The following is an 11,383-nucleotide window of genomic DNA, read 5'->3' on the forward strand; positions in this document are numbered from 1 at the left end:
CCCAACAGTATGCTCTCGATGGTGCTCCTGTTGGACACTGTGAGGGCCCTCGGGGACAGGCCAAATTTCTTCAGCCTCCTGAGGTTGAAGAGTCACTGTCATGCCTTCCCCCACCAGGGGGAAATTTGTTTGGTCATGTGCTTAAAAAGACTTTACATAAAACATGAAAACACAGAAACTACACAAAATAATTAATTCAGAGTGTTATAGCTACACGTTTAAAGTGAAAGTACAATATGCTGTACACTGGAGGGACCAACAGACTATTATACAGCCTAATGGCTGTTGAAATGAAAGGGTCCTCATATCTATCTGTTTTGAGTGAAGGGGATGAGTAGTGTCCTGTAAAATGCTTTCAACTTTTAGGAGGATGAGTTTTTGTGTGCAGGTTGGTGGCTGATTCTTGATCTATACCAATTATCCTTCCCGCCGTCTTATGCGCTGAAGCTTCTTCACCACGGTGTCCGTGTGGTTTGACCATTTCAATTCCTTGGAGATGCTTACGCCGAGGAACTTTGTTTTTGACCGTCTCCAGGGCGGCCCTGTTGATGAGGATGGGAGCGTGCCCAGCCTGGTTCCTCCTGAAGTCCACAATCAGCTCCTTTGTTTTGCTGACGTTGAGTGAGAGGTTGTTTACCTGGCTCCACGCCGTAAGAATGCCTACCTCCTCTCTGTAGACCGTCTTGTCATGGTTGGGACTAAGGCCTAATACTGTTGTGTCGTCAGTGAACTTGATGAGGGAGTTGGAACTGTGTGAGGCCACCCAGTCGTGGGTATACAGGGAGTACAGTAGGGGACTGAGGACCCCCTTGTGTGGCTCCCGTGTTGAGGATCAGTGTGAAGGAGGTGATGTTGCCTACCTTCACCACCTGGGGGCAGCCCGTCAGGAAGTCCAGGACCCAGTTGCATAGGGAGGAGTTCAGTCCCAAGGCTGAGAGCTTTGTGGTGAGCTTAGCGGTATTTTAGTTGATGAACTGCATCCTCACATGCATTCCTTTCGTCCAAGTGGGTGAGGACAGTGTATACTACCAATCAGTTTAGTACACATCTAGTGTGACATGTTTTATGCTAATTGGATAGAAACTACTAGGGAAAAGGCTGGATTTACTCAGACATTACTTTTGGTATAAATGTGCATGCATACATCATTTTGCTGCGTATATAATTTAGCATGCCCCTCTGTGTGTAGCTGTGGACAGGAGGAGCCCACCTACTCAGCTCTCTGGGGGGATAACAAGTCTTTCAACGAGGTCATCATCTCCCCTGCCATGCTAAACGAGCACATGCCTCACATGGTGATGGAGGGACTCAACAAGGTCTGTGAATATAATAGATACACTGTCCATGTCTGTCTGGGTTTCCTTTGTGTGTTGGATGGGATGAGTGGAGGTTTCCTGTAGATAAAATGAGAGTGTAGGGGTGCTGGTCAGATGCTCTGTTGGGGAAGGTGACAGAATAAGGTAGCGGGGCACTGGTGAAATGCACTGAGGGAAATATCAATAAATCAAACATCATTCATACACTGAGTTGGCAGGTGACGACACTGGATGAATGTTCGATGTATGGATGTGTTTTTGGGTTTCTGTCTGTAAAAGCTTTCCTAACAATTGTATGTTTTCAATGAATAGTTAGAACTAACCTCATGTTTTCTTGTGCTGTAGCTGGAGAAGGGTGCTGTTCACTGACGGTGTGCTGAATGTTCTGTCTGGGCTGCTCCACAGGCACTACATGCTTAGGCTATACTGAGGTTACTCTGATGGAACTGCATTGGTGTTGGAGTGTGTCTGCTGTGTGTTGGGTATTGGTGTAAGCATGGTGTTGGAGTGTGTCTGCTGTGTGTTGGGTATTGGTGTAAGCATGGTGTTGGAGTGTGTCTGCTGTGTGTTGGGTATTGGTGTAAGCATGGTGTTGTGTGATTGAAACTGCAGTGGTGTGTTTGTATGTTTGTGTGATACTTATGATGTCTCTGCAGGTACTGGAACCATTTGGTCTCAGTTCTGAGCAGGCAGGTGCAGAGCCAATGGAGATGGAGGATGAGGGCCAACCAGCCAGCACTGTGGTGGTCATAACCTCTGAAACAGAGCTGCCCTCTACACCTCTGCTTTCAGATACCTCCTCTAACGCCCACAAAGACTCACTCTCCACCTCCCCTCTTTCAGATACCACCTCTAACCCCCACAAAGACTCACTCTCTACCTCTCCTCTTTCAGATAGCTCTTCTGATACCAAGAAAGACCCACTCTGTTTCTCTCCTCTTTCAAATACATATTCTGATACCCACAAAGACATTTCCTCTCCCTGTTCTCTTTCAGATTGTCCCTCTACTGCCAAAATAGAGCTGTCATGTACCCCTCTTAGAGATACCCCATCTGTTCCCCAAACACACTCTACCCCTCCTCTTATAGGTAGTCTTTCCCCCACTGAACCATCAAATACCTCCCCCCAAATAGACCAAACTTCTATCTCCCACATTGACCAACCCGCCGTCTCCCACATTGACCAACCCGCCGTCTCCCACATTGACCAACCCGCCGTCTCCCACATTGACCAACCCGCCGTCTCCCAATTATCGAATGACTCCTCTACTCAGGAAACGGACTTGTTCTCCACACCTCTGTCACACCCACTCTCTTTTCCTCAAGCGTCAAGTACCCCCCAAACAGACCTACCCTTTCCCCCACAATCATGACAGACAGACCCCCTCCTCTTACAGGTGTACCCTGCAGTACCCTTCCACCAAGCCCCTCTGAACCTGTACTATCCAATACCCCTTCATCTCTCCAAGTAGACTCTTCAAATACACCATCCACCACCCCCACACAACCTATCCCAAATCCTCTGGTTTAACATTACAGCCTCTACTTCTCCTTTCCAGCTCACAGTCCTCCTCTGCTTCTTCAGTCTTACAAACTCTGTCTTGCTCTTAGCTCTTTGCTTTAGCTTCAAATTGTTCGGATTGAGAAACCACCACACAACCTACTTACTAACTAACACACGCTTTTCTCTAGATGCAGTGAGGTTTCCATGGTTACCCCCATTTCTCCAACACTAACCCCCTCCTTATTATTCCTTGTGGCCTCCTACTGTTCCTAATTGGCAGCTCAAGGTGTCCTGAGTAAGGAGGATGTGCTAAGTGTCTCTGAGTCCTCTGATTCCCCCACAGTTGGCATGATGGCACAAACAGACCGGCAACCAGGCTACTGTAGACCGTTTTGTCACATCAAATAGATTCCAACGGTCTGGTTTTAAATTAGAGTAGCCTGTTACCTGACAGTGATGACTACTTGTACAGATTGACCGGCCTGAAATAACCTCCCACCATTCAGACCAGTTCACTTTATATTAGTGAGATGATGGAGCACTGAGCTAGCCCTCGTTTATGCTCAATTCATTGATATAATTAGACAAAAGATAAATTGACCTAATAATGTATCTCAATGGGTTCTTAACAAAGAGGGAGGACGTGCTGGTCTATTAGTCATGGTCAGTGCTTGACTTGGGCAGGAGCTCACCAGAGCTGAATACCTGCACCTCACATTTTCTACTGCTTGAGCTCCTTTTCCTAGTTCAAGCACCTAAATGTAAACAGTACCAGCACTCAAAATGAGTGCCAGCACCTATTTCAGTCCAAGTCAAGCACTGGTCATGGAGGCAGAACAGTACTTCCCTGGTACTGTTCTGCGCTGTGGGAGAGCACTCTGAGCACTGTTGGAGATGCACCTACTGGTTGATGTGTTTTACAGTATTTGATCTTGGTGGCTTTGTTTCTGATTGTGTCCCCTGTGGTGCTGCTGGGGTGTTGGGGATGTGCCTTTTTCTATTGTTGTTGCTATGGAAATATTAAGGTCATGCTGCTTCCTGCCTTATTGATCTTTCGCCTGGTTCTCAGTATGTGCTATAGTTATATACAGAAAAGTACTGTACTTCATTTAGTTTTTTATAAGCTGATTGACAGCCATCATTAGCTGACTGTTTTTACTCACATTCCTCTCTGTCCATCTCTTCCTGTTACACATAGCTTTCATACCAATACCATGCATGTTTGTTCAATGTTAACTTCCATTATAATTTATTTTCATGTTTCATTATAGCCATTTGTCATTTTCATGTTGTATTCCATGTCACAATGTGTTTATAAAAAAAGCATGGCTTGTGATCCACATGTTTTCATATTTATTCATGATATTGTATGTTTTTGAATCATGCTTTTTTTCATTTTGTGTTTTAACTCATTAAAGACAAATAACATATTTACCTGTGTGGTGACGTGATTACCATGAGTGTGTAGTAACCGTTGTCTGTGTTCTCTCTGTGTGGTGACGTGATTACCATGAGTGTGTAGTAACTGTTGTCTGTGTTCTCTCTGTGTGGTGATGTGATTACCATGAGTGTGTAGTAACCGTTGTCTGTGTTCTCTCTGTGTGGTGACGTGATTACCATGAGTGTGTAGTAACCGTTGTCTGTGTTCTCTCTGTGTGGTAATGTGATTACCATGAGTGTGTAGTAACCGTTGTCTGTGTTCTCTCTGTGTGGTGACGTGATTACCATGAGTGTGTAGTAACTGTTGTCTGTGTTCTCTCTCTGTGGTGATGTGATTACCATGAGTGTAGTAACCGTTGTCTGTGCTCTCTCTGTGTGGTGATGTGATTACCATGAGTGTAGTAACTGTTGTCTGTGTTCTCTCTGTGTGGTGATGTGATTACCATGAGTGTGTAGTAACCGTTGTCTGTGTTCTCTCTGTGTGGTGACGTGATTACCATGAGTGTGTAGTAACTGTTGTCTGTGTTCTCTCTCTGTGGTGATGTGATTACCATGAGTGTAGTAACCGTTGTCTGTGCTCTCTCTGTGTGGTGATGTGATTACCATGAGTGTAGTAACTGTTGTCTGTGTTCTCTCTGTGTGGTGATGTGATTACCATGAGTGTGTAGTAACCGTTGTCTGTGTTCTCTCTGTGTGGTGACATGATTACCATGAGTGTTCAGTAACTGTTGTCTGTGTTCTCTCTCTGTGGTGATGTGATTACCATGAGTGTAGTAACCGTTGTCTGTGCTCTCTCTGTGTGGTGATGTGATTACCATGAGTGTAGTAACTGTTGTCTGTGCTCTCTCTGTGTGGTGATGTGATTACCATGAGTGTAGTAACTGTTGTCTGTGCTCTCTCTGTGTGGTGATGGGATTACCATGAGTGTAGTAACTGTTGTCTGTGTTCTCTCTCTGTGGTGATGGGATTACCATGAGTGTAGTAACCGTTGTCTGTGCTCTCTCTGTGTGGTGATGTGATTACCATGAGTGTAGTAACTGTTGTCTGTGTTCTCTCTGTGTGGTGATGTGATTACCATGAGTGTAGTAACTGTTGTCTGTGTTCTCTCTGTGTGGTGATGGGATTACCATGAGTGTGTAGTAACTGTTGTCTGTGTTCTCTCTGTGTGGTGATGTGATTACCATGAGTGTAGTAACTGTTGTCTGTGTTCTCTCTGTGTGGTGATGGGATTACCATGAGTGTGTAGTAACCGTTGTCTGTGTTCTCTCTGTGTGGTGATGGGATTACCATGAGTGTGTAGTAACCGTTGTCTGTGCTCTCTCTGTGTGGTGATGTGATTACCATGAGTGTGTAGTAACCGTTGTCTGTGCTCTCTCTGTGTGGTGATGGGATTACCATGAGTGTGTAGTAACCGTTGTCTGTGCTCTCTCTGCTCTCCTTTTCTTTTTCATCAGTTTAGATGAATAACCTACTTAGGGTGTACACACCACACATACATCTGCGTAGGCCTACATTGTATGGACTACTTGTGCAGCAACATGTAAGGTGAAAGTCTGAGATTTGTATCCAGGGGTATAGTGCATGACTTTGGTTTCTACTCAGGTTTGGTGTTTGCCTGTGCTATCCAGGTTTGTTCAGTATTCAAGTACCATGCTTAAACAAATGAGGGTGGATGGACTTAGTGTTTCTGACCTTCATCTTTCCCTTCACTTGACACAGTGTTGACTCGTCTCAATGCCTTGTTTTCAATAATCTTAACATTGACTTTTTCCTGTACTAGCCTACCTGTCAATCCATTGTTCTTGCTGATGTCAATTACATATTACAGGCAATTCCAGTTCTACAGCACTTAAACGCTCCTTACTGATCACCTTAGTTCACTGTTACTGCTCTCCCTCCTTCAGTCCTTCCAGAGCCTCCAAATCAGTCAATAATGTCTACAATGCTGGTAGCAGTAAATTGACTGCTCCTCCTATCGTGTTATTGACAGGTGCTGGAGAACTATAACAAAGGGAAGACAGCCCTGCTTTCAGCTGCTAAGGTAATGGTGAGCCCAACCGAGGTGGACCTGAACCCAGAGACCATCTTCATGGCAGCCGCCCCGCCTCCTGCCTCCCAACAACCCACCCCAACCACACAACACCGCAGGAACAGCAGTGTTCGGTTAGTCCACTGGGATATGGGTGGAGCTTTGGGAGGGTCTGGGCAGAGACTAGAAAAATGTATGACTGACTGACTATAATAAAAAATCTCATGCATGTGTACAGGTAACTGCCCAAATAATGGAAACACTTGAGTAAATGAAGGATACAAAGTATATTGAAGCAGGTGCTTCCACACGTGTGGTTCCTGAGTCAATTAAGCAATTAACATCCCATCATGCTTAGGGTCATGTCTAAAAATGCTGGGCAGGCTGTTATTTTTTACATTTTAGCTACCATGGCTCTGCCCCCATAGGATGACAATACCTCTATCCACTGAATGGTGGATGAGCATGAAATTGATTATGTTGCATCCCTCCAATAGAGTTCCAGTCACGTGTAGAATCTATACCACGGTGCATTGAAGCTGTTCTGGCTTGTGGTTGCCCTACAACCTATTAAGACACTTTATGTTGGTGTTTCCTTTATTTTGGCCATAGAATGAATGAATGTATGTTATGTGCAAGAGTCTGCAAGAATGTACCTAGTCCTTCAAGGTTTGTTCTTCTATGTGTTCAGATAGAAGTAAAGCATGACAGCATTAACTCTGCCACTACCTTTCTCCCATGCACGCTCCTTGCTCTCTGACCCACAGTCTGACTCCAGATCAGTGGCAACGTATGGTAGTACACAGTCCACCCCCCTCGCCCCCCTCTAGTTTAGCCCCTGTAGAACAGAAGTAGTCTAGTGGCCTGTTAGTGATTGTGAAGTGTGACCTTAACCCTTTATCCCTCTCTCCTACCCCTCTGTGCTCCAACCCCTCTCCTCTATCACTCTATCATCTCTACTCTCTATAATACCCCCCTTTCTTTACTCACATCCATCTTATATTATTCCTACCGTATTCTACTTTTTTCTTACTTGACCCCTTAACATTTCTGCCTCCAATTTATTTCCTCCCTCCCTCTTTCCTTTGCTCTCATCCTCTTTCCCACCTTTCCTCCTTTCAGTTCTTGTGCTCGCTCTGAGATTTCACTCGATGGCTTTGCGGAGTGCCCCCCTCCCCCAGTGCCAGTGGTTCTGCGGGGGGCCAGGGAGCGCCTTACCGTGGAGCTGAGGGACCGCCACGCCCCCCTGGCCGTGATGGAGAGCCTGTCAGACGCCGAGTCCCTCTACAGCCTGGACTCCCGACGATCCTCAGCTGCACTCAGGGGCTCGCCCATGCTGGGGTGCCTCCCCTTCCAACTGAATGCACCTATCCCTGAGGAGAACCCCTCTCTCAGCTCCCGCACCGAGCTGCTGGCTGCCGACTGCCTCTACCAGGCCACCCCAGAGCACGAGCTGGGAGAGGCAGGACCTTACTTCACTCCTCTGGGATCCGGCTCCACCCCAGACTACCCCATGCGGCTCTCCCCTTCCACCCCGCGCTATAGTGGCCACCACTCCCCAGCACCACTGGCCCAGAGTGTCATAGGTCAGCCTTTCACACAAAAAGAGCCTTGTGCCGCCCCTTGCCATCAAATGCCTGGCATTTACAGCCCAGGCAGCACCCCTAATGCTCCCCTCAGCCCACGGATCAGCCATGGGGAGGAGGAGGGAGTAGAGGCAGAAGGATGGGAAACAGAGACAGGAGAGTCACAGCCCTCCTCCTCCACTCCTCCAGCCCAGCTGTCCAACGGCAACCCTAGTCAGGCAGTGCTGGAGTTTGCACAGTACCTGGACTCTCTCTTCAGGCTGGATGGCAGTGGCTCACCGCCTCTGGAGTTGTCTGACGGGGAGTCTGAGTCCGGTCGGGGGTCATATGGTCAGGGAGAGGGGCCAGGGGAAGGACAGAAGGGGGACGATACACAGCTTCTGGCTCGGGCCACAATGGAGCCTAACCTGGTCCCCAAGCCCCCGCGTACCTTTGCTGGATCTGCTGACCCTTCCTCTGGCATCTCCCTCTCACCCTCATTCCCTCTCTCTTCCTCTGGTGAGCTCAATGACCTCTCTCCCGCCGACGGAGCACCTCTTCCCACGCACTCACTACGAACCTCCACTCCCTGTCCCTACCCTGAAGAAAACACACTGGCGTCTATGGTATAGTGGCCCACTCAGTCCCTCCATGACTCTTTCTCCCTCCTCTTTCCTTATTCCGTTGCTGCATCTATCTGATGTTAAAGTATCACTGAACATGCATGCGATGGAATGCAATCTGCTATGCTGTTACAGTACCTTACAAAGACATGACATGGCAGACCATAATGAATAAGACTGAGATGAAAAACTATTGTTCCATTTTCAGGTGTCAAAAGCTGTGTAAAGCATTTTCACTACTATTGTAATAATACATTTGAATCTCTGTCTGCATGCCAGGGGCCTGTGCTGCTTTGGGGTGAATAGCCTCACCACTGACTGTCATTCCAACACACACTATCTCACATCAACACATGGTAGCATTACAGCCCTGCAGTGACGTGACTATGAAATGGGAGACAACTGAACAGGGGGAGGGAGGAGTTAGACACTAGGTGGGGTTTTCATTGGCACATAATCACAATTAACTTACCCACCTCCTTCATCAGCTCCTAAAGCTTATTCATCTTTAATATCAGGAAAGTTAAAAAAACGGAGACAGATGCTGAACAATAGAGAGGAGAGAGAGAAGACGTTATGTTTTGTTTCTCAGGTCTATCAGGAAATGACAGTGTGGAAGAGAAGGAGTGTAGATCATAGAGAATTTATGTGTCTTAAAACAGTGATTGTGACAAATGTTAAGAATGTGGTTTTGGTCTTTGGTTGTCTTTTATAGCATGAGGAACGTAGTATAAATTTTTTTAACAGAAATCACTCGTCCGTCAGTAACTCTTACTAACATACGGACCATCTCACACACATCAAAATGCACAATTTGCCCCTTTTTTCCCAAAAATGTATTGCCAAATGTATTTATAAGATGTGATATTGTTTATGTTTGTGAAATACTGTAAAATGTACACTTTGACAAAACAAAGATACAGGTTTCAAGTTTAATTCCGAGAGGGAGAAGATACATTTTGGTATCGCTCCCTTTAATAGCCAATCAGTCTATTCCCGTTCAAACTGTGTTAAAACACCCTGGAGAGGATGAGGAAGCTATCCCTACAACACTGCCATGGCACATATCTCCCAAAACATGTCTCTCTCCAAGTGTTTGTACCAAGCCAATTATGCTAAAAAAAAAAACATGAGATGCACTGTAGGAGATTGTTCCTCTTAAAGGGGTCTTGCTGAGGTACACAATTATGTCAATGACTTCTAAGTCTTTGGTTCCCTTTAAACTGGTTCATCTCAAGCATATTGAGGTTGAACTGTACAGGTTGTAGTGCCCACTTTCACTACATTTTACTAAAACGTGGCAAACATATTTCATATCAGTTGTATTAGTTGGATCAAACATACTACATTATTTATTACTGTTGTTTCTTACTATTATTGATGTTATTATTATCCTTATTATTACTCCTGTAACAGTTTGGTTTGCGTTCTATGAGTTCGCTTTCAGTTGCTGGGAAAGGCTGGTGAATTTCAGCCGACTCTCAAAATAAGGGAATATCTCTGTGGGAAAATATCTCTGTCCAAGTGAAAAAGTACTGGGTGTCAACATCACAGGAGGTTGGTGGCACCTTAATTGGGGAGGAGGAAGTCGTGGTAATAGCTGGAGCGGAATTAGCAGAATGGTATCAAAAACATGGTTTCTATGTGTTTGATTCCATTCGCTCTGTTCCAGCCATTATCATGAGCCTTTCTCCACTCAGCAGCCTCCACTAGCTGCCATGGTGATGGCAGAAAGACAGACTCTATAATAGGAAGTGGGGTCATTACAGTGACCTATGATACAATACATCCATTATGAAGGGGTCACTGTGGTGACCTATAGAAGCTGTACTCTTAGAAATGGCTTTGCTGTGGTGTCACTCAACAGGCCTCACTCTGTGGCCAGATTACAGTTTGACACCACACAAATCCATGCTCTCACAGCAGTCTCTACTTTGCCAGCACAGTGTTGAACAACCAGTGTGAAATAGCTTTGCTGCAGTGGGTCACGGCCCAGTGTAGGCTATATCAGCACCACCATAGGAAGATGCCACATTCCCTTTTCACCATGACATGTACAGCAGTGTCTTCTTTGTCCTTATTTATATGCAGATGTTTTGTTTCCCGTCTTTGTAAAAAATTAATTTAAAAAAAGATTAAATGAAAAATAGAATAACGTAGAAAATGACTGTATTACGATAACAGGTATATTACAAATCTATATCAATATTGACATATATAGAAAAAGTACAAATGTATGGGGGGAAAAAAGGAATATATTTAGTGAGAAAGATCTATATGACAGATTATTGGCAGAATTGAACAAAATTGATAACTGATTTAGAAATTGGTCTGTGTTGACAGATAAATAATTCAAAGATGTCTTGTCCATGTTTACCTGGTTTGCTACCCTTCCCTTCCTGTCCCAGATTGAGAATGTATTTAACCCCCGCCACCCCTCACTGCCCTGCCTGTAAATAAAGCATAAAGCAAGACCAATTTTAAAGAAAATTACTTGAACTTTTTTCTTAAATGTCATTTCTATTTGCTAACCTCTCAACAAGCTGCATATTTTTAGCTAGATAGGCCTACCATAATGGTGGTTGTGCGTGGGAGAATAGTGAGAAAACATTGGTAGCAACCTACATAACAGCCCAAATGTCAGCTGGCTTTAGTTTGAAATGATCTAGTCCCTATCTGGATGTCTGACATTATGCTTCTGTTGATTGCACATTCAAGTAAATATTCGCATGTAAATTATAAAGTCATATTTTGTTAATTGTAAACCAATGGACCCAGTATATAGCTATTTAATGCCAGGTTATAGCTATCCATTCACAAATCAAGTTAGAGACAGTATAATTCAGTGGAGAAAAACAATGTCTCTTGTGAAAGAAATCTATATGCTACTGGGTGGGTGTGATGAT

General features: G+C 45.1%; 1 protein-coding gene across 5 annotated transcripts in view; it reads left to right on the forward strand.

Annotated features, from left to right (window-relative positions):
* LOC139562782 (diacylglycerol lipase-alpha-like) overlaps positions 1-10,967 on the forward strand; it is a 45,446-nt gene extending 34,479 nt beyond the window's left edge. For 4 of the 5 annotated variants that reach the window (XM_071380816.1, XM_071380814.1, XM_071380817.1 and 1 more), the window contains 3 exons: positions 1,190-1,316; positions 6,251-6,423; positions 7,412-10,967. In XM_071380816.1, coding sequence (XP_071236917.1) covers positions 1,190-1,316; positions 6,251-6,423; positions 7,412-8,486 — 1,375 coding nt within the window. In that variant the 3' untranslated portion in view covers positions 8,487-10,967. Of the gene's footprint in view, positions 1-1,189; positions 1,317-1,972; positions 4,251-6,250; positions 6,424-7,411 lie in introns of those variants that run through there. The other variant, XM_071380818.1, reaches the window with a different exon arrangement.
* The last annotated feature ends 416 nt before the right edge of the window (positions 10,968-11,383 follow it).

Source organism: Salvelinus alpinus, chromosome 33, assembly GCF_045679555.1.
Source record: "Salvelinus alpinus chromosome 33, SLU_Salpinus.1, whole genome shotgun sequence".
NCBI classification, from domain to species: Eukaryota; Metazoa; Chordata; class Actinopteri; order Salmoniformes; family Salmonidae; genus Salvelinus; species Salvelinus alpinus.